This window comes from Lissotriton helveticus, chromosome 12, assembly GCF_964261635.1.
Source record: "Lissotriton helveticus chromosome 12, aLisHel1.1, whole genome shotgun sequence".
NCBI classification, from domain to species: Eukaryota; Metazoa; Chordata; class Amphibia; order Caudata; family Salamandridae; genus Lissotriton; species Lissotriton helveticus.
In genome coordinates this window covers 172821510-172845700 of record NC_136073.1, presented here as the reverse complement: position 1 = coordinate 172845700, position 24191 = coordinate 172821510, and the positions used below count along the sequence as shown (strand labels likewise).

Genomic DNA, 24191 nt, shown 5'->3' with positions numbered 1-24191 from the left:
TTCTTGTGGGAACTGGAAGCATGACCGGATGATGACTTCGAGGCCGACGCCTCTCGAGACCTTGACCTGGATCTCGACCTCGACTTCTTCGGATGCTTCGAGGATCTTTTAACCTTACTTGCTTTAAGTTTGGCAACAAGAAGTTTAGATTCCCTCTCACGAAGAGCCTTCGGATTCATCTTTTGACATGATGAGCAACCATCGACGTCATGATCCGAGCTTAAACACCAGATACAGTCTTGGTGAGGGTCCGTACAGGACATCATCTTCCCGCATTCTCTGCAAGGCTTAAAACCGGTCTTCTTTGTCGACATGACAGTAGAATAGAAATATCTGAGAATGGAGAATCGAAGAAACGAAGTAACAATGTACTAAGGCTACAGAGTATCCCGAAACCGTTAGCGTCGACGACGCGGAAAAAAGGGAACTGATGTCATCACGCCGGCGTGGGCCTATTATAGGCGTCGGTGACGTCAGCGGAGTCGCGAGCGAGGTCGTGTCTCTATGACGTCAGGAGTCCACGTCGGCGCGAGGCTACGAAAAAAGAATTTCCGAATGTTGCTGACGCAAGGGGTATTCACAAGGTGAGGAATCCACACGGCAGATGTATCTATCAGAATGAGCGCACATAAGCTAAGTCCCACTGGGGCATTACGAAAGGAATAGGAGGAAATAAGTGAGTAATGCCCTTCAGAAAACGATTTATAATAGGGGATTTGAAAAGAGAAGGTTGATCTGGATGGCGAAGAAAGGCCGAAATGGCTGAAAGATAGCCCTTGAGAGTGCCCAAAGAAGAGCCCTGCTGGGCCAAGGAAAGAACAAAGAGGAGAACCACTGAAAGAGGAGCAGAAAGGGGATCCACAGCCTTTGCTGTGCACCATGCCATACATTTGTTCCATCTACAGGCGTATACTGTTTTGGTGGAGGGACGCCTGGATGCCAAGATAACGTTACAGACTTCGGGAGGAAGGTCGAGTGAGGTCAACTGTCGCCGCTGAATCTCCACACAAGGAGGTGGAGGCTGGACCGGTTCAGGTGGAGGACCGTCCCCTGCTGCTGCGACAGAAAATCCTCCCAAAGGGGCAGTCTGATCGGAGGATCGATGGCCATGTTCAAGAGCTCGGGATACCAGACGCTTCGTGCCCAGTCTGGAGCCACAAGAATGACCTGGGCCCGGTTGCGATTTATCTTCTTCAGCACTCTGGGCAGTAGTGGTATAGGGTGGAAAGCGTATAGAAGACCACAACTCCAGTTGTGAAAAAAGCGTCGCCTAGCGAGTGCCGCCTTGGAAATTCCAAAGCGCAGAACTGCTGACATTGCGCGTTCTCTTCTGTGGCGAACAGATCTAACCAAGGCTCTCCCGATTGCTGAAAGAGAACTTGCAGCACCTCGGAGTGAAGACGCCATTCGTGATCCATCATGCACCTGCGGCAGAGTTTGTCTGCCCTGGCGTTCAGAGAACCTGCAAGGTGCTGAACCACCAGGGACATGCCCTGATGTTCCAGCCACGTCCAACGGCCTGAGCCTCTTGACATAGGGTCCGCGCACCCCACCACACCCTGTTTGTTGCAATACCACATCGAAGTGGTGTTGTGCGTCAAAACCTACACTACTCTCTCTTTAACAGAAGGAAGGAATGCCTTCAGTGCAAGACTAATTGCCCGGAGCTCCAGGAGGTTGATGTGGAGCACGGACTCCGCCAGAGACCAGCGGCCTCTGATCTCCGCCTCACCCATGTGGCTGCCCCACCCCAGAAGTGATGCATCCGTCACCACTGTGAATTCTGGTTGGGAAAGGGAGAGGGATCTGCTGTTGGCCCAATCCTGGTTCATTAGCCACCACTGCAATTGGTGTGCAGTGCCCTCCGAGATCTGGACGCATTTGGAAAGATTCCCCAGATGCTGTGGCCACTGGAACTTCAGGTCCAACTGCAGAGCCCACATATGCCACCTGGCATGATCCACCAGCAGGATGCAGAAGGCCATGAGGCCCAGTAGCCTGAGTGTCATTCTGAGCGAAACTCGGGATAAAGGCTGAAAGATCAAAATCATAGCCCGAATATCCCGGACTCGCTGTTCGGGAGGATAAGCCTGAAACTGCACTGTGTTCAGAACCGCTCCAATAAAAAGGAGCTTCTGAGAGGGAATCAGGAGTGACTTTGACACGTTGATGGTGAACCTCACCGAATGTAGGAGGTCCGCCGTAGTCTGGAGGTGGGAGATGACAGCTGGGGCAAGCTCGCCTGCAACAGCCAGTCGTCGAGATAGGGGAAGACTGGAACCCCTGATCTGCTCAGATGAGCTGCAACCACCACCTTCACTTTCGTGAACACATGAGGGGCGCTGGTAAGGGCAAAGGGGAGCACAGTAAACTGAAAATGCTTGTGGCCTACTGTGAACCGTAGGTAACGCCTGTGGGCCGGCAGAACAGGGATGTGGAAATAGGCGTCCTGCAAGTCCAACGCTACCATCCAGGCTCCAGGGTCGAGGGCAGACAGTACCCGAGCCAATGTCAACATCTTGAACGTCTCCATCCGGAGGAAGCGGTTGACGCCCCTGAGATCCAAGATAGGACGCAGGCCTTTGTCCAGGAAGTAGTGGGAGTAACAACCATGACCTACTTCTGGCACAGGGACTTGCTCGATTGCTCCATTGGCCAAGAGAGCCACAACTTCCTGACGGAGAAGGGCCAAGTCTTCCTCCAACATGCGATGGAAGGCAGGTTGTATGGAGGGAGGGGTGGTGTTGAAGGGGAGGGAGTAGCCCCTCCAGACTATGTGCAAAACCCACCTATCCGACATGAAGTTGAGCCAGTGGGGGAGGTGATGGCGAATCCTGCTGCACACGGGCAACTGGTGGCCCTGAAAGGTCTGACTAGGAGGGCTTGGAGGCTGCTGCAGAGGGGGTGCTGGTGGACTGGCCCCCGGACGCACGACACTGGGTCCCACATCCCTGGCCGTGCAGAGGCTGGACAGCTTGCGCAGGCCTGTGGCTCTGGGCGGAAAGTGGCGGGGCACCCCGAAAGGGGTGAAAAACAGACTGCGTGGGCAAGAGGTGGTAGCGAGGCCCAAGGATCTGGCCATAGCCCTGGAATCTTTAAAGCGCTTGAGCACGTTGTCTGCTTTGTTGCCAAACAAGCGACGGCCATCAAAGGGCATGTCCAAAAGAGTTGATTGGACATCACCCGAAAAGCCAGAGGAACTCAGCCAGGCGTAGCATCTCAGGGCTACTGACATTGAAATCGTCCTGCCTAGCGAGTCGGCGGTGTCCAGTCTACATCGTATGGCGAACTTCGCTGCATCTCTACCTTCGGCAACTGCGCGCAAGAGCACGGTCTGGGCCACGTCCGGGCACTGTGGCAGCACCTGCGCAACTGTGTACCACACAGAATGGGAGTAACGGCCCAAGAGACATGTGGTGTTTACTGACCTCAGTCCTAAGCTTGCGGAAGAAAACCTCTTCCAAAGATGGTCCAGCTTCTTGGATTCCCCATCAGGTGGTGCAGCAGGGAATGTGCCCTTGGAAGTCGAGGCTTGGACCACCAAGCTCTCGGGATAGGGTGTTGGGAGAGGAAAATGGGATCGCCCGGGGCCAGGGCGGTGCCGTCGGACAATCACCCTATCCACATTAGCCCCTGTGCTGGGCTTGGACCAAGAGCCCAGAAGAATGTCCGTGAGGGCCTCATTGAACGGCAGCAGGGGCTCTGAAGAGGCCTCTTCCTGTTGAAGCACCTCGGTCAGGAGGTTAGTCCTGCCACCACCATAGGAAGCTCAAGGTTCACGGCCTCAGCCGCCCTACACAACATCACAGTGTAAGAGGCACCCTCCTCCATAGCCACGGTAGGGAGGGAATGCATGCCAAGGTCTGGAGAAGTGTCCAGACCACTGGCTTCACCAAACTCCTCTTGCCAGTCCAGTTCTTCTAACTGGTCTGCCAGAGGGCCCACAGACCCCTCTCAGTCCTCCTCAAGCAGCCACTCAGGGCGATTGGGAACACCAGGGGAAAACAGAGGTACAAAATTACCGGTCGGCACCGTTCCAGACGTCAGTCGACGCCGGACCGACTCCATGTCCATGTCCAGGGGGAGGCCGGGGTCGATGTTGGTTGGGGATACAACCGGCATCGGAGGGGGCAGAGGGGTCATCAATGGATTCGGCGCCCGAGGCGGTGTCATAAGGTCGACTGCCTCCGATCCGGATATAGGCCTGGATCTCTGGGGGCCTAGAACCCCCCCAGCCGAGTCTGCGGGGACCGAGGACCCGCCGGGCTGCCCAAAGATGGAGTGGAGGGTTTTGTAAAAACTACGAAGTTGGGCAGGGGTAGCTCAGGCTCCCGGTAAGGGAGGGAGGCTCGGAGTCGACCCAACAGGCTCAGCAAGCAGAGAAGCACGACTACCATCCGCATCCCGCATTGGCCGAAGGACGGGGAGAACGCAAAGAGCGATGGTGCTTCTTCGCCCTCTTTTTGTGCTTTGACTTAACCAAAGACTTCGCAGAGGAGTAGTGGTGATGGCTCCGCGACTGGTCCCGAAACTTCCCTCTCCGATGGGACCTCGAGCGGCGTGGAGCCAACTGGGGGGGCCTCGGGAAGCTTTCAAGATTGTTCCTGCAAATATTCCGGGGCCATGGCCTGGCAGTGAGACCATGACTTCGGGTCGTGGTCACGCTCCAGACACCAGAGGCACACTAAATGTGGGTCCATCACCGACATCCGCTTGTGGCAGGAGCCACAAGGCTTGAAGCCGGTTTGCCGATGTGACATCCCTGTGCACCAAGAGTCGAGCGACTCGAAAAGGTGTTGACAAAAAGTCGAAAAAGGGTAGCCAAAAAGTAACTAGAGGTACTGCTCTCTCTGGATCTGCACTGGCTGGCGCAGAAAAAGAAAGAACGGATGTCAGCACGTAGGGGCGGTATCTAAGTAGATACTGCGACGTCATTCTGGCGATCATGACACCAACGGCGCACGCAGAGTTGACTGACACCACCTACCGACACGCAGGGGTACTGCTGAAGGAAAATTCTCCAGATACAGTGACGCCTGGGGGTAATTCTAAGGACAGGAATCCATAACTAATAGTCTCTTTCAGATAATGCACATAGCTACAAAAAACGTGCACATTACCAGAATTATTGCATTTGACTAACAGGTCTCACCAAGGGAAAGTACGGAGGAAACCGTCTCATAAAGTGCCTGGGAAGGTCAACTGCAATGGGTCAACAGAACTGCAGTGACTGGGACGCAGCAAGGACTAGATTGACAGTGAAATGGCAACATTTGCAGGAACAGGAAATTAAGGACAAAGTCAAAGACTTGCAGGGAAATAGGAACCAACAACCTAGATTTTAAAAAAAAAAAGGCGGGTCAAGCATTAGCTTAAGAATTATGAGTTGGAAAGCAACTTCCAATCACATGAAGACACCTACCTGAGATTTTGATCTTCTTGACAGTTTTCGTGGAGTTGTTGGTAACATGGACGTTGACATTGATCGCTTCACCGTGGTAATAAAGCTGCAAAATGTAAAAGAATATTAAAATCCCCTCACCACATGCATTCTGTCATTCCTCACAGTCATTCTTCTTTACCAGAACCACACAACTGTCAGGTTATACCCTTTACAGTCAAGCTCCTATGCACTGAATTTCTGGTGCACTGGCAGAGTAAATAAACTGCTCAAACATACCTCATCCTCAAAAAAGCAATCCTTCCTGAAGCTGCCCTCATCAACACTGGCCAACACATGAATGACTAGATAAGCCCCTCCACGAAAGATCTTTCCCAACTCATCAATACTCTACTCTTTCCAACATATATCAAGATCAAATTGCTTTGGATGATTTAGAAGTCATACAAACTTCTAAACTATGTAGTTGAATAGATCTCCCTCTTGCCACAAACATACCACAAGCAGCACAAACTTAATGAAATTGGAAAAGTTCAAGTCAAAAGAAAAAAAAAAGAAAAACAAAAAGGTCCACATTCTCTTGCTACGTCGTCACCATCTGGAATGGTCAGCATATTCATCTGAAAATAACCACCTACATTTCTTCTTTAGAAAATAACTTCTAAAAACTCAAAAACTGTAATCTTTTCCACAATACCCATCTAAACACACAAACTTGCACTCAAATCGGTCTACCCTCCCCTGATCTCCTCCTCTTTCTTCCAGTTTTTTTTGTTGTAAATGTGTACACATCTCCTAACCGCCATCATCTAATCTGTAACTCTTGTGCTATAACCCCTCAGGATAAATACCCATTCAAAAATTGAATATACTGGTGCTACTTGTTCATTCGAGTGGATTACTGCCATATAATGATATACTAAAGCATTATAGGCTGCACCCACAACTCTGGGCCCAAGTCATTGGCGATGGCCCATATAAGGGGTAGGGAGTGTACCCAATCTTACTGCACAGCAGGTAAGGGTAAATAAGGCTATTGCAGCCCCACCAACCATTCTGACAGAAAGTCTGACAATGGTGAAGGTGTTCTTTGCGATTCTCTGTACTTGTTACCATATTACAAACAATGCATGCAAATGCAGACTTCCCTCCAACAACCATGGCATTGGCAAGGAATCCTTATGTTTTGGGGGAACAGCAGGTTGAGAGCTGATAAGACCTCTGGCCTGGAGACTTAGTAGGGAGAAAACCTCCCAAAAAGTTAATAGCATGCCTGCAGTTGCTCGCTTCTCTGCCCTGCAGCTCTTCCTTGCTTTCCGTCATCCCTCCCGGTGTTTACAACCTGTATTTGAGGAAAACCAAAATACAGTCCACTGCAATGTGGGTCTATACCTCAGAGGGGAAAAATGGGCACTATAATAAGTCCTCACAAAAACAGAAGAAAAGGAGGAAAAGGAGATAAAAACACATCAAAATAAAGATTCCGATGTAGCGGTACACTGGAAAGCCACACAGACAAGAGACTGAATGCTATCCAAGTGAGCCAATAATGGAAACATTCAGACTTGATATTCATTCCCAAACATTCCAACCCAGACAAACTTTTCCCCCCAAAAATCATCCTCCTCAGCTCCTCGTTAGAAAGTTTCAGGGTATTCTGTCAAGCACGAACAGAGGAAAAAAAAAAAAAAGGAGTTCCTAAAACGCCTTTTCTCACGCAAATTACACCAAATTTTGCAGAAAGATAGATCTTTACCCATAAAGCATGCTTGTTGTGATTTATTGTAAATCTGTTAAATAGTTTGTGAAATGAAAGGTCAAAATGTATAGATATCTATTGCTGATGGACTCCTGCTGGACCAGCAATACAATAGATAAGCCCCTGAGTACTGAAAAAAAACCTAACATATAGGGGAGCAGGGGAGGGGGAAAGTCCCTAGGGGTGGGTCAGATTGGCGCATTAATGTTTAATTTAATATGGAAGGCGGCATCTTTGAGCTGCCCTCCCTTAAACTAGGATTAGCCAGAGGACCCTGTACCTGAATAATGTATATTGGGGAGGGAGCTTGTATGTGGGACACCACTACCCAAGTCAGATATTAGCCCAACGGACCACATCTCGTGGGGTCTCCAGAAGCACGAGTACTCCCGCCTCAGGCGGGAGCAGAGATGTACTTACCTGCCCGGGACAGCGGAGGTAGGGAACAGTAAATATGCTCCTGTGGCGGAAGCAGAAATTAAGGCTGCTCCCCCAGGGCCAAAGTGTATTCATTGTTACTGGTACCCACCAGCACTCAGGATGGGCTTGCATATTGTTGTGGTAACCCCTTGCCAAAGCCAAATTGCTTGCCTTGTAAATTGTTGTGGTCACCTCTTGACAAAGCCAATAGGTCTGCCTTTAATTAAACAAATCCAGAATAGCTGGCTTATTTAAAAGGACATCCTTTATATTGTGATGAACATGCTCGTTGGCTGGTCGTGTTTTTTTTTTTTGCAAGTTAAAAACTGTATTTTTAACTGACATTTCCTCATAACTATAACATCAATTTAACCTTTGTATTTATAAATCTGTGCATTTTCCTCCAAAACCTGGATGACATTCACCAGGTTTCCTTGATGCTGGGCCCACTGAGACTTCAGATCCCACTTTGGAGTCCACGTATACCATCTGCCAAAATGGACAAGCAGGATGCATGAGGTCAACAGGCCAAGGCGGCTCAGAGCAGCTTTCACCAGGATCCAGAACGCGAACTGACACATCAGGATCAAAGCTCTGGTGGCAGGTACTACTTCGGTACGTTGCTCGAGTGCCCCAATGATGTCAGGACGCTGTCAGTCATCTAGTGATGGTCTGAAAATGACTATGGCAAGCCCACGTTTAACAGCCAGTTGCCAAGGCACAATTCAGGTGGTATCACCAACCTCTGAAGATGCAAGGCGACCAGTGCCATCACTTTTGTGAACACCCAAGGGGAGCTAGTAAGGCCAAAGGAGAGCATGACATTTGGAAAAGCTTCTGACTGACATCGAATCACAGGTACAATTTATGGGACTGGAGAACAGGCACATGAAAGTACACTTCCTGCAGGTCCAAGGCTACTATTCAGTTGCTTCAACCCAGGGCAAACAGAATATAGGCCAGTGTATTTTTAATTTATCCTTACATAGGAAGATCAAAAATAGGGCAAGGGGCGCGTGGCAAGCAACATGGCTGGATAAGACGTGTGCCTGTGTTGCTCCGGCTACCCACAATGATCAAAATACTTACAGGTGGTCTAAAGTCCTGGAAACTGAAGTTTTGTAGCCCGTGGGGGCCCCTGCTCCTCCTGGAAGGCGGAGAGCGTTACTCGAGGGCTGTGGTGGCCCGTTTACGGGAGAGGCAGGGATCGAGTCGGAGGCCCGGACTGCGACCTAAGATGGCGCCGTCGGGGAGCTGGCGGTGAACGGGGCCTGCTGGTGCTGCCGCTGTTCGCCGGGCCCATCGCTGCCGGAGAGGTGCTTCCCCGCCTGCCTGCTTGAGTCCGCGGGAGCAGTCCGCGGCATCGGTGGGAGACTACATTGGTCCCGGAGCCGGAGGGGGCTCGGAGGAGAAGCGGATGCAGGACTTAGCTCGTAGGCCCCTCCGCGACCGGATGTGTTGTAGAGGCCGGCCTTGCGTAGAGGTAAGAGGCACGATCTGAGGAAGCCTGCGGGGAGCTGTGGCGGAGACTGGTTCCGGCCTGAAGAGGCCACCGTGTTGGCTCTTTTGTGTGAGGAGTGGAGCGGCAGACGGGGCCCTAATAATTGACAGTGGCTGGAGCGTCCCCCGGGGCTGCGTGGTGAGGGCGGGGATCCGATTCTACGAAAGGGAAGAGGCCGATGTACAGCCGGGCTGACAGGAAGCTTTGAAGCAGCCCGCTCCTTTCCCGGTTCCTCCCCCCCTCCCCCCTGGGTCCTGCGATTGTTGGCTGCGCCCTGGAAGATAGGGGCACAAGTGGCTGGCGCTGCATAACAAGGAGGCCCGCATTGCACACGCTCTCTGAGAGGGCCGGACTGGAAGGAGAGTACCGCCCTGGGGAGCGAGGCACCGAGAAACGAGGTCTTGAAGGTCGCGGGGTAGTGTGTGGACTTGGTGCGAGACACTCACCCCCGCCTAGAGGCTGGAGAAAAAGCCAGAGAGGCATCCGAGACCCGGTGACCGGCAGGGGACTGGAGGTACCTGGCGCTGGAGCGGCGCGGGTGTTGGGAAGGCTGGAGAGCTGGTGTAAAGGTACGGGGGGCCCAGCATTGAGATCAGAAGCGGCCCGTCGTGCCCTCCCCACCCCCCCGCTTTTTGTTCCCCCTATCACAGTGAATTGGCCGACTGAGGAGAGAGAGGTTCTGCAGCAATTTCCTGGAGGGCGAAAGGGGGTGCTGCCCGGACCTGGGGCACGGGCTGCAAATCCCTCTCGCCGTGGTGACCGTGAGGAAAGTAGTTGGTGTGGCGTCTGATGGGAGACGGGGCAGAGGGGCCCTGTCTACTGAAGATTGAGAACTGTGGTGTGAGGCTAAAGTAAGCAGCCTGATCCTGGGTAATGGTGTACAAGGGCGCGGCCGGCATTCAAAGCACCATGGGCAAGAAAAACTTGGACCCCAAGCCCCCCAGACAGGGTACGCTGGATTGATATACCATGGCACCCCCTTCACCGGAGGGTGATTCTTCTGGAGTGTGGTCGGATACAGCCTTGCTGATGGGGGCCATACAGGCGTCTCGGGAGGCCCTGGAGAACAAGATTGGGGAAGTGGGCACGGAGGTGACGCACCTAAGGCAGGACCTCCGAAATTTAGCAGAAAGAGGGACGGTCTCAGAGACTAGAATAGGGGAGGCTGAAGACACCATAATGGAGCTGAAGAAAGGAATGGCGGACCTACAGGCCTCCCATAAGCAGCTTCTATGGAAGGTGGACAACGCCGAAAACAGGGCAAGACGCAACAACCTCCGTTTTGTTGGCTTTAGAGAGGGACTTGAAGGGGGCAAATATAGCGGAATTCCTGCACTCCTGGCTACTCCGCACTTTCCCGAAAGACAAATTCTCTTAGTCATAGAAAGGGCGCATAGAGCGCTGCTGGCGAAGCCACCGGCAGGAGCAAGGCCACGGCCAGTCATTGCTCGCTTTCTAAATTTTTCGGACAGAGACATGATTCTCCGGGAGGCTAGGAAACTTGGGGAGATCCGCCATGAAAATGCCCACATAATGATTTTCCCGGATTACAGCCAGGAGGTGCAGGTGCAGAGGCGCTCCTTTGACTCGGTCAAGGCCAAGCTGAGAGACCTCCGAATTCAGTACATGTTGCTATTTCAGGCAAAGCTGAAGGTGATGTACAAGGAGAAAACATATTTTTTTCAATCTCCAGAGGAGGCGTGGCAGTGGCTGGAGGAACGCCCCCCTCTGTCGTGACAACAGTCTGGGGTCCAGAAGACATCAGCTAAGGACCAAACCGGGGAAGGACCGTGAGGATCACCAATGCCGCAGAGATTGCGACAGACATGGCAGCCGCAGCTTGGCGGTTACCCCATACCCCAAAACCGGATCGGCACGAAGGAGGCGGCGAAGTGCGGTCTCTCTGGCCTCTAATCAGCCGACGGATTCCCGGTTCAGTTGTCTAGCAGAAAGGGCGCAGTCGGAGGGGGAGGAAGAGCCAGGCGGTACCTCATCCGAGGGAGAAGAATCGGGGGGACATTCGCTGCATCCCCTGGTGGTGGCAATACATGACATGGAACAGGGAAATACAAAAGGGACAGGGGCCTTGCAGGGGGACCCCCAGGACTCCAATTCGTGAAGATGGGACAGTAACGGCAGACCGAATGTGGACTTTGTGGCCAGGAGCACGCAAGTTGGACACCCCCCTTTTTATTTTGTTTGCTTAGTTCTATTTGATCTGATTATTCTTTATGTTTTTTATCTATTTTGGCCTCCGCCTTGAAATGTTTCTCCTCTATGCATGGATGTTGGGGAAGGGAGGGGGGGGGGGTGGAGTCTGGGTTGAATGTTGGGGGGGGTTCATTGTTATCGTTTTAAAACATGTTGCAGACAGAAATGCCCCATACACCTGCACATCGTGCACCCAATGCCTGCTGGTGCATGAGCTGACCGGGACTGATGTTTCCTGAAGTGGTGGATGGCCTTGGGACAAAAGCGCAAGATAATGGTACTGTCAAAATCCTTACGTGGAATGTGAATGGCCTAGGCAATAAGATAAAACTGGGGTTGGTTATGGCCTTTGTCAAGAGGACTGCCCCGGACATAGTCCTGCTCCAGGAGACCCATTTACAAGGTACGTGCTGTGGGTTCTTAGCCAGGGGGCCATATAAGGTGCTGGCTCATGCGGGGTACACTTCGGGCTCCTGAGGGGTAGCCATTTTGATTAGGAAGTCCCTCCCCTTTAGCGGTCACACAAACATGGACAGATCCCCAAGGTACTTATGTTGGGATTACGTGAACATGGAGACGCCAGAAGATCACAATAGTTTTGGTTTACGCACCTCCCAAGCTGCAGGCTAGAACCGTAGCGGGAGTAGCTGATATCCTTTTGAACACACCAGACACACTACATGTGGTAGGAGGAGATTTAATGATGTTATGTACTCCCCTTTGGACAGATCGGGGTTTCGGATGGACACCTTGGCATCGTCCCCCTTGGCGAGGTTCATTGACATGGTAGGACTGACTGACATTTGGAGATGGCTCCATCTGGACGTTAGGACTTACTCTTACTTCTCTGGGGCCCATAAGGTGTATTCTAGGTTGGACTATGTCTTCCTTCCCAGTCATGCTCTTAGTACTGAGAATCGAGCAGAATATCAGGTGTGGGGCGTATCGGACCACTCACCGTTGTGAGTGACAATAGGGACGAGGCATGGGCCAAGGGTCGGCAGTTGGCGGCATGGGATCTTCAAAATAAGGACTTGCTGCAGGGATTTAGGGCAGATGTGAAGGTGTACTTTGCCGAAAATCTGGGTTCAGTACAGTCAGGGGTAACGCTCTGGGAAGCTTTTAAGACAGTCATGAGGGATAGGGCCCAGTCTAGAATAGCGGGGGAGAAGAGGAGAGTACAGGGAGACCTAAATGACCTTGTGACTTGTATCTTGGAGCTAGAGCGGAGACATGTGGTGGATGGAGCTACGCAGTCACTCAGACTATTACTGGATACACAGCAGCAATATAAAGCTCTGATGACTGACGAGGCCAAAGCACAGGCACAGGCGACCTTGCATAGATTGTATGATGTGGGGGATAAGTCTGGAAAACTTCTGGCGTGGCTAAGCCGTAGAGAACAGGAGGCGAGATGGGTGGAACAGGTGTCAGATGCCCAGGGCCGCACCAGACGGACGGACATCCAGATTGCGCAGGCATTCGCAGCATTTTATGAGGAGTTTTTCAAGGTCAGGGACCTGGGCTCGACGGCAGAGATAGGACAGTATCTGGATAGCATGGAGACCCCTATCTTAACTGAGGAGGCTCAAGCGAGCCTGAAGGAAGAGATATCAAACAAGGAGGTTAGGGAGGCTATAGCTAGACACTGCCCGGGGAAATCTCCTGGCTCGAACGGGTTTCCCCGCAGATTTTTTTTTTAAAACGGCGGATCTACTCACTAATCACCTGCTGGCCCTGTTCACTGGTGTGGTGCAGGAGGGCTCGTTACTGCGGATTTTCGTATGGCCACAATTGTACCAATCTATAAACGGGGTAAGCCGCCAGGGGAGTGTGCGTCTTATCGCCCCATCTCCCTGTTGAACGTAGAGGTTAATCTCCTGGCGGCGATTCTGGCGTTGCGACTGAGAAGGGTGATTCCAGATCTGGTACATTTGGGTCAGACTGGTTTCCTGCCGGACAGGGCGACTAGGAACAACTTGAGGAGGACCCACAACTGGTTGATGGTAGTGTGTGAGCGTAGGGAGCCCCATGTGTTTTTATCTCTCAACGCCGAAAAAGCGTTTGACGCAGTACACTGGCCCTTCCTGGACGGAGTGCTGATTAAGTTTGGCTTTGGCCCTAAGTTTAAGAAATGAGTGAACCTTCTCTATACTGACCCAAGAGCGAGGGTTAAGGTCAATGGGGTGATATCAAGGGACTTTTCTATAAGGAGAGGGACCCGACAGGGGTGACCTTTGTCACCGCTATTGTTTGCCCTTACCATAGAAATAGCGGCGTGTGAAATACGACAGGACAGAGGGATAACGGGGTTTAAAACTGACTGGAGTGATGAAGTCGAGGAAAAAATCTCGCTATACGCGGATGACATCCTTCTATACGTCACCCTGCCAGAGGTCTCGGTCCCGCGCTTATTCACCCTGTTGGGCCGATAGGGCTCTCGTTCAGGCTATACAATTAATTGGCATAAGTCAGTACTATACAGCCCCAAGGGGAAAAGCGGAGGGCCTGCCCTGCCTGCCGTGCTTCGGGTAACTGATGAAGGGTTTACATATCTGGGGATCTACATGACGAAGGACCGTTCAATCTCGTATCAGACAAATATCCAGCAGGTCCTTGCAAACTTCGCTGACGACGCGGCTAGATGGAAGACCCTCCCCCTCACGATTCTAGGTCGTGCGGCAATGTATAGGATAACATTGCTGTGGTTTTTATACGCATTGCAGAACGAGTATTTCCCCCTCCCCCGACAGGTGTTTAAAGAGATAAATGAGGGGCTACGGGCGCTGCTCTGGCTGGGGAAACAACCTAGGATAGCCCTAGAGACACTACAGAGGAACCAATACAATGGAGGGGATCTCCTTATCTAACATTGAGGCGGAACATTTATCGCCAATAAACGACTGGCTTCATGCCCCAGCGGACCATCCCACGTACAGACTGGAGAGGGTGACAATGGCTCATCGGATGTGTTTGCACTACATTTATGGCGGTAGGGGAAAAGAAAAACTACTCTCTGCGACACGTGTGACTGTGGAGTTGTAGGAAAGGGAGACAAGGAGGATTGGCTGGGCCCACAAACCGTCGAGACAAACCCCGCTATGGCATTGTGCATGGCTTAAGGAGCTACATAAACTGAAAGGATTTAAAAGATGGGATGACATTGGTATTTCAGTTTTGGGTGACCTGATGAAACAGGGAGCTCTGAAGTCCTTCCAGGCGTTGAGGGTGGAATATGGATTACACCACACTCAGTACCTGACATATGCGCAGGTACGTCATGCCTGGAGGGCGGATGCGACGCTCTCAGGGCTGTTGCCGGAGTACGCTCCGCTTGAGGGGCGTTTGTTGGAGGAGTACGTCCCAACTAAAATAGTCTCCTTGACATATAAAACTCTGATCAATAACATGCCAGACAGATTGGTGAAACTGAAAGATACGTGGGAATCTAACCTGGGAGAGATGGACACACTCGATTGGGAGACGGCCCTGATGCACCCTAGGGATGTTGCGATTAATTCCCGACTTCGACTCATACAATTAAAAATTCTCCATAGGGTCTATTATGACATATATCACTTACACCAGATGGGGCGAGCCAGCGACCCCAATTGTTTGCGCTGTGGCTGTGTGGAGGGAATCTTTTACGCAAGACCCAGTTCCACAAATACCTCCAACTCTGCCACACGCTGACAGAATACAAAAAAGTCCTAGTGGACCTACCAGAGTATCAGCGTATAGGGGTCAAACTCCTTATGGGGGAACATTGGAAAAGGAGGGATCTCTTAAATCTATCGGACATTAGCGCTTAATGCCCTCCCCACCCCCCTCCCCCTCCCCCCCCCGAGGCCCCTCAGACCGAAATGGGAAACTGGCAGGTCCCCTTGAAGACATCAACTGGCATGAGGTCTGCATGGCCCACAGGGAACTGGCAATTTCCTAGCGCCTCTGGCTGATACAGCTCCCCTACATTGACACCTCCTGCATTACGCCTCAACACCTCTTGTCATTCTTGCCGGGCGGCAACCCGTGCTTGCTTGTCAATGTTGAGACTACTCTGAAGATGATTTTTGATCATGTGACCTGGCAGTGCCCCGCATTGAAGATTTTTGGACCCAGATTGGCAAAACCCTCTCCAGAGTACTAAGATAGCAACTCACTCAAGCAACTAAGATTGGACTAATGGAGAATCTGGGAAACACGAGATTGGGGGGAAATCAAGCCTGCAGCCAGCTACCCTGGCCGAATGGCGCAAAGGAGAGGACTAGATTACACAAAAAGAGCAACCCCTAAATGCAGCATAGGGACGCCCGCAGAAAAACTACAAAATATGGGGCAAATAGTGGGAATACAACGGCCTTCGCCTTACTACAGCCAATGTTTAATAATGCTTAGGTCTAAACGATCTATAAGTAAACACTGTAAACTGCCTGAAGCTGCTGGCAATCGAAGTTGCTTACCTGGTTTGTTACAAATATCTAAAAACTCCAATAAAAGTTGGTAATCAAACAAAAAAACAAAAATCCTCAAGAGCTGTGCTGCGGTGGAATGACCCACATACAAACTTCAGATAACGTACTGCTGAGGCATCAAAGTTCACATTTTCCACATCTGGAAAGTAAGCTGCTGACTCTAAGTCAGAACCACATAGTGGTTGAGCCTACTTTGAGAGGGGCCTGAGATTAGTTTTTACGTGCTTGTTGAGGAAAAGCATCTGTTTTATCCATTTTAAATAGCACACAGCGTGAATACGATCTGGATACTTTGAGGCAGACTTTTTCCATCTGACCTGAAGTTGCCCGACAATATTGGAGGTGTGTTGGGGGGTGGGGGAGGGTACGGAAGGAGGGGGAGGGATATTTTAGAAACTTTTCACTTATGATAGATTTACAGGTAAATTCGGACCCCATGAGGGCCCTCTTGGGATACGTCGAAGACCTTCTGAAAACTATTCAAAAGAACTCAGTCCAAGAGCTACTGGCCAAGAGACTTTAGTTGGGGTCAGGATGTCTTTCGGCTGTTGATATCTGGCACAATGATTTGCTGTACTGTAATGATAACTATGAGTTTTACTATGAATTGCAGCCTCTTTGTGCGCACCCCTGGGACTTTTACCAACCCTGCATAACTGTATAGCCAAAGGATCAGAATATTGCTAATGTGTAAGCCTTCTGCAATGTTTGTAACTGCACATGTGTATAACACAAGTATTTATGCACAATTTAATTAATTAGGGTATTCAGCCATGGTTGGGTACTGACCTGATGGCCTTTCCGTACAGCAAGCTTAGATACATGTAAGGTAATTCATATTAAATTCTTCCTTTCTTCTTTTTTCATTTGTTCTATAAATGTACAACTATAGTCTTAATCGACTTGAAGTAGCACACTGATTGTTCCATCCCTCTAAGGTGACAAACTACGGGCCAGGAGGACTACCATCAGTAGTTGCACGTTGATGGGGTTAGGTGTTTTCCAGAGACCAAGAACCTCTGACTGTTACATGGTCCATGCACGCCATAGTCTAGCCAAAGCGACATTGCCTACACTTGTAATTATTTCCTTAATAGCTTTACTTGAACAAAGCATTCTTCTTTTAAATCAAATTCGACATGATATTAAAGATACCTCTTTGATAGCTATGGTATTGATTTGTTATGCATTATTGAAAGTGTCTCAGGTAATGCACTGAATTGTACGTGCTTCAAGATTTAAGATGCAGTCTCAGAGAACCAGAGATGGTTTTGGGATCAAAGAACACTCATCCTTAACTACGATCATAAAATAATCACCATTGGTCACTCAAAGTCGCCAAACACAGTCCATATTTTCTCCTCCTTTATCATAACTGTAATGTAGCCTTATCCAGTCTATAGTTTCTCACTGAAGAAGTGAGGTTATATTAATTTGTATTGGATATAGCTACTCTTTTAGTGCATCTGAATATCCAATTATAATTTACTGTTGAGGGGGTGCACGGAACTCTGTAGATGGCTTGGCAATATACAATGAAAAACTGCTTCGTATTAAACTCCTTCTTGGCTGAACAAGTTGTAGAAATAGTTTTCTCCACAATTACCCAATTAATCCCTTGCGTGCGTGCTTCGCCCAACGGTCCTCAAAAGCACTACCTCGGTAGTGCTGCGCACGTCCGTTGGCCATCGCAGCCCCGCCCGCGCTTTACAACGCCCGCACTGCGGCGCAATTGCCGCCTCGGTAAACGGGTTAATATCTAAATGTCTATACTTTTTGTCTAGACCGTTCACTTTGAGGATGCCTTTCACTATCTAGGCCCTGAAAGGTAGTCAGTTGTGAGGCCACACGATTTTCAGTACAGTGCAAAAATTGAGGTTGTTTAATCTGAAACAGTCATCGCCTTTACAAGAGGAGTCATTTAGTTTGGTCACTGCCATCTCGTGAAGCTCTGATAGCATTTTGCCTATTTTTAATGTGGCTCCGACCAAGGTCTATAATAACCAAGGCCTTGAGGAATCCATGCTTTTTGAATGAACTTGCCTAACTCAAGTAAGAGGTCGTCAGGCAGAAAGAAAATGAAGGAGGCACAATGCCATAGAGGCAAACAACTTTAACATCTTACATGCCTCCTTCCTCTTAATAATTCTAACACCCAAAACCAGCGTTTCCTTCCTAAGTTCCACACACCCACCATTTTGGTCACCTTTTTACCTCTTTATCCAGGGAGGCCTCAAGATGCAACGATCGGTCAGACATCAGGAAATGCCTTGTGGTCTCTGCCATCGGCTGGGGGCCAGGTTTCTCTGGAGCATACTGTACCTTCCTGATTACAAGTCGCACAGAGTTCCTAAACAGGAAAAAGCACAGTCGCTTTTCAATCACTGATTCAAATCACGTCAAAGGACAAGTATTACAGCTATGATCCATAGACTCACAATACAGACTTCACAAAAAGCTTCTCTTTCTGTTGAACAACCATTTCATTTAGCTCCACAAGAGAGAAAATTGTCACCTGCTTGTAAAAGTCAATTTGTTACAACTGTTAAAGTTGATAATGAGTGAAAATGAGCCCCTTAACAATGTGTTACCTTTGGAGTATATATATATATATATATATATATATATATATATATATATATATATATATATATATATATATATATAGATAGATAAGAACGGCACAACAAATCCTTTGCGACAAGGTATTTTTCAATTGAGTAGGCCACCATTCGTCATGGGGCCATAACCAGAAAAGTGCAGAGGTGCATACAAACAAAGCTGACCTACGCGTTTCGGCTTAAGCCTTCTAAATATATACATATATCAGTGGACCACTCTTCACGCCGCTTACCGCGCGGCGTCCCGATTTCCAGGAAAAAGAGACGGACTCCAAAAAAAAATTCTACTTCTGCACCCGCAGGTAAAGTTTATTTTACATAGGAATTAAGTGTGCATATTCCGACAAGGAAACCCAAACGCGTTTCGGCGTTATCAGACGCCTTGCTCGCTGGTGATTAGTGCATATATCCCGCCCCATATTTAAGTTGAGGTTGACCTCGTGATTGGTGACCCGTGCATGGTAGACATGGAAGATATACTTGCAATGCATCATATTGCTGCTTTGTATCTCGATCGGAAAACAAGACATTTTATGGAAACAATGATTTTGTTGTTATTCTTGACAAACATTCACAGTGAACCGTAATTGACATGAACTACATTTACAACCATATTACCTATATTTTAGCAATCATTTTACTATCGAGTAAAAATTCACATCTGATATCTGCTTTGTATGAAAACAGTGGTTTGTAATTTACATTAATCCTGTGATGGCATGTACGGTTCACTGAATACCGTGATTTCAAGAATGATGCAGCTTATAATGACATTTGAAACTCTTCCACATGCTAATAAAGAGACATTGCCCGGTCATCTCACCCATAAATAATTGTGAAAAGTGAATAAAATCAAATGAACTATGCAGGTGATAAAACGAAGCCTCTCAGCCGAGAGTTTAGCTTGCAACAACTATCTACTAAGTGATAGGTTGGGATAGGGGTATAAGGGATAGAGGCGAATGATTAGCTCCTACTCATGGAGGGAACACTTCTATCTGTACAAATACATAGACACAGTTGAGTACTAGTAGGTGAGATGGGGTACTTGAGAGAGAGTACTAATAATACTCAGTTGTTGATGTCTGAGGATGTATTTACCTAATGTTGGCTGTCCATTCTATGGTATTTGGTCCTGTATTATTAAGTTGACCATTAATATCAGTGATTCGTTTTATCTGCTTAAGTTTCAGAATATATATATATATATATATATATATATATATATATATATATACATACATACATATATATATATACATATATATATATATATATATATATATATATATTACATACATACACACAAACCATACACACTGCATTAAACACAATACTTACCTCAAGTTGTCTCAGGTTATTTTTTGGTATGTGGCACAGTGTACAAGACAGAGAGGTCCACATCCTAGGCAGCAGTCTGGATCAGGCAGAAAGCCTGAAACCAGAAGGAAAGCAGTGGGCACAGACAGGAGGACTGAACACAAGGGATGCAGAGTAAGATAACAGAGCAGGTGTGGGGTAGAATTGGAGCACACGGATACAAGAATCAGTCAGGGGGAAAGAGTAGCACCAGCACAGGAAAGCCGAGAAAGACTAGGAGGAAAGAAGAGGAGCAGGCTACCAAAAGAGGCCAGTCCAGGAGACAAGAAAAGGTGGCTTTCTAAGGGGAGCAAATTGGAAAGTGAATAATGCTAGCAAAGGGCAAATACAGAAAGGAAACTGGTGCGAGAAAAAACAAGCTGAAAAGGTGTTAGGATGGGAAGTGTGCAAACACCATACAACTTTATGTTGTGGATGGCAAACAAAAATGTATACTTAGAACAGGGTATTTACAACAATTAGCTCATTTTAATTCATCCTGTGATGTTAAGAAGCAAACATGTCATCAACGTACCAGTTAATCACGTTATCACACGTTATTTAATATATTATACACTTAAACCAAAACAGATCTATAGGGTATATATATCTTCTATGTATATATGAATCAATACATTTATTGGCTGGTAATGTCTCCCAGGCTTAGGAGATGCATGCTAGACCACCAACATTTTTTGTAATATTAGGGATAACCTTTTTGCTAGGCTCCTATGTAACATGATAGGCCGATTCAATATGCAACACTGATTGAGGTACGGAGAATTGCACAAGATTCAATAAAATATGGATTTACTTCTTTCACTTGGATCTCAGCTAGATTTACTGAGTAGCCAGTACTAAACATCTAGCAGGAGAAAGGAAATGAAGATTCTTCTGAAGGTTTTTAAAGACCTATTGACAAATGTAATACACAATGAAGTCTGTATTCATGCACAGATACAGACTAGTGTGAAAGGCCTGGAATGTGGCAGATTTATTTTCAAAGCTCTGCAACAGGGATATTAATAAGGTGTGCACATGTTTAGCCTTGCATCTTTAATGGGGAGCCAAGGACCCGAAGGGGGGGGGGGGTCCGACAGAGAGCCAAAGAACTTGATAAAAAACGCAAAAGATACATCGAGGAGACTTCTATTGGAATATGTTCAGAGTCCAAGTGCAGAAAACTGAATGGATTTGTCGCCCCCATTGAACATTCTGGCCTAATTTGCATCAACTGTTCAGAAGGGGCAAGAGAAACATTTTTGATAGCAAATAAGAAATGAGAGACCTCCATCCTTTTAGTTTAGATATTTCTGATCCTACTGTTACAGGACAGATCAGATTGAAACTGGAAAACAGTTGAGATTGTGGAGTGAAAAATCGTAAGAATTCATTTTTTACATTTTAAGAGCATTAGCTCTTGATCGGTGACATTCTTGAAAGATTACTTCCTCGGAATAATTGATAGGAGCCAGGATGAACGCCAAAACACATGATTTTTACTTTTAACTTTATAGAATCATGCCTGTTGGTGTAGACCTCAGGTACATGTTTTGCCTGGGGACTGAGAGGGTATGGGCAAGTCACTGCTATACAGGAGATGTTTAGACACGGACACCAACAAATTCAGATACAATACTTAGGAGAATTTGTACTGTAACAGTAATTTAGGCGACCATAGTGCCCACAACACGCCCTACACATAGCAGTTGTGAAGCTCTTTTTTGGATTCCTTCAGCAATGAAAAGTAAGTTACTTGTAATTCTTCTTTGACATCTTAGGAGTACGAAGTTGTAAACAATCCCAACTGATAGCAGGATCTGGAATGAATACAAACACTCACAAATGGGTCTTCCCTGTCTTAGGAGTGTCATGGGGAGATGGGGGGCGGCATTGTAGCGGACTCTTATTTTTACCATTTGAATAGTTGGAATCTTAACAGACCTCATACTGTCAGCAGGATTAGGGGAAGGCATACAGAAAATGTCCAGACCTGTTAATCAAACGAGTACTCTTCGATGATCTTGGATCCAGGAACATGGATGTAAAGCATAGTGTTTTGTGTACATTGGTGTGACAAACGTCTATTTGTGGGAAACTCAATTCTATAAAAATGACCCATTGGCCTTACCTCATATGGTCTGTTTAGAGTGTCATCTTGGATTTTCTGCATGCGATAGTGCCTCATCTCCAACCGTACTTGTTAAAGCCTTTTATTTCCTAGATGTGCTCCCAATTCCAGTAGAGACATGTGTGACAGTGATTTGAGTCAGATTTTGATGAAAAGGAATCCCAAGCAAAAAGAAGGGCACTATTACACCATCATTGATGAGTGTTTCCACTGATGCATGAGATGATTAAAAAAAATTTTTTTTGCAGGTTCTCCCGGTATTGTATTAATTTGTTTGGTTTTTAAATTTTGCTGGCAATATTCGCCAACTAGTGTTTTTAACCTTTTTATATGTTTTATTAATACTTAATAAAATACTTGTATTTGTTCAGCACTTGGCCTTTGATGCTGGTGGTGTTATGTTCTGGTGATTTGATTAAGTGTATGACTGTATGTGTTTTGGTTAAGTAGGTTGCCCAAAGGGGATTTCTTTTTGACTGAGATATTTCAAACACAAGCCAGAAAAAAATAAGTTAAACTTCAGAGCAATTCCCAGTTTAAGGCTGCTACTAGCTCTTTACAAAGCAGTGCTCTGTTTTTGGCTTTGCACTGCTGTTGTCTATGTGGCTACATGTCCCTTCATTGCTTACGTGTTTTCATGAGGGGATTACAGAACCAAGTTTAGGTTAATGATGCATTAAGTATACATGTGTGTTCTTTTTTTTATCGAGAAAACATAGAAACTGAAGCCTATTTTAGGCCAAGTCTGAATTTTATATTTGCTCCATTAAAATGCAGGATATATACCATAAACATTAATGATTATATTTATATTGTTTTGAGATTTCGTGATGAAATGAAATTAAATGAATTTGTACTTGTAAAGCACATTTATACCCCAACTGGGGTTTCCTGGCGCTGTACGCATACCGCTGTGGAACCCTTCCTGGCTTTTCCCTGTGAAATGTCCACTCCTGGGCACTCCCAAGGTGAAGCCAGGCATCCCAGTGCTGTTGGGGCCGTTGTGGAGATTAAGCAAGCTATTGCCCAGAGTTGCAGAGTGGGACCCATGATTAGAATAGGCACCAAGGCGAGAATTATCAGGTCTGAGGAAATTGAGCCCAAGACTCGCCGAGGAGGGAATTGAACCCAGGTCCCGGGCCCGACCTCTGCATCAGGGTCTGCCACTCTAACCATTGAGCCACACTTCTCCACTTGATCCTACATATGAGTAGGGCTAGTTTAGTGTTTAGGACTAGTAATGAAGATATTCCCATGCAGAATTAGTAGTTACTGCCACAAGGTGGAAGCTGAATGGCAGACCGTAGCAGTGCGGCATCTGACAAGAAAAGGTAAAAGAAACAATGTGTTGCCCTTTTACATGCGCAAGAACACTGGTGAATAAGAAAGCAAAGAAATGGTGAAGGGGAAATTGATGGCATTGTTGGTTTATAATGATCAATCTTGAAAAAGTGGAAAAAGAGACACAAATTGAGCTGATGGAAAAAACAGATCAGAGAGGTCTAACAAAGACCTGGGGATCGGAGTAATTAAATTGCCATAAATTCCGAACATGCAAGCTACTGCCAGGCTACTGGTGCTGGAGAGCTAAAGCAAGGTTTGGAACAGATAGAGCAGCAAATGTCATGGTCCTGGGGGTTCTCCTCTATTGCAGCAGGAAAAGATCTACCAGAGACGATGCAGAACATTTAGCACATAACACCCAACTCTTTCTAATCACTCATAACTCATACTTATGAAAGAACATACTCTAGACCACACCCAGAGTTCCCGATTATCTAGATGGTGGTACTCAGACCCAAAACTACCTGAGGGAATCTACAAAAAAGTGATTTTGAAGCAAGGTCTAAAATATGACAATAACAGTATTCTGTTCTTCCATTGAATAAGTGCTGAAACCCAATCTAGGATGAAGCGGTTTGGAATCTATATAGAGCACTACAGCTTATTTGTACAATAGAGGTAAACTAAGAGTCGCCAATGCTGATAAAGCCTACGTTTTCCTATTCCTTTAAAAGGCCAAGCCATTTCCTGAAAGCATATCAAATAACTCCTAAAAAGGTCTAGCATGCATTCTTTAACAGTTGTAGTAAATTGCTGCTTCTCTAGTGCACAATAGCTTGAATCTGTTTTAAAAAATGCACTAACAACTGACAAAGAATTTGGAGTTAGAAGCGATTGATATGGATCACAGGTCTCCAATGAGCAGCTCAGAAAACACTGGTAGCTCGCCAATATCCTTAAGGAAGCTCTCCAAAGCAAAGCTCAGCCCAGTACATCATTCAGAGGGTTTATTCACAATAATGAAGAAAGCAC

General features: G+C 47.5%; 1 protein-coding gene across 1 annotated transcript in view; it reads right to left on the bottom strand.

Moving 5' to 3' along the window:
• ARRB2 (arrestin beta 2) overlaps window positions 1-24191 on the bottom strand; it is a 255504-nt gene that overhangs the window by 67670 nt on the left and 163643 nt on the right. The window contains exons 8-9 of the mRNA XM_078668394.1: window positions 17979-18114; window positions 5423-5507 (exon numbers count right to left, since the gene is read on the bottom strand). Of these exons, the coding sequence (XP_078524520.1) occupies window positions 5423-5507; window positions 17979-18114 (221 nt within the window). The remainder of the gene's footprint in view (window positions 1-5422; window positions 5508-17978; window positions 18115-24191) is intronic.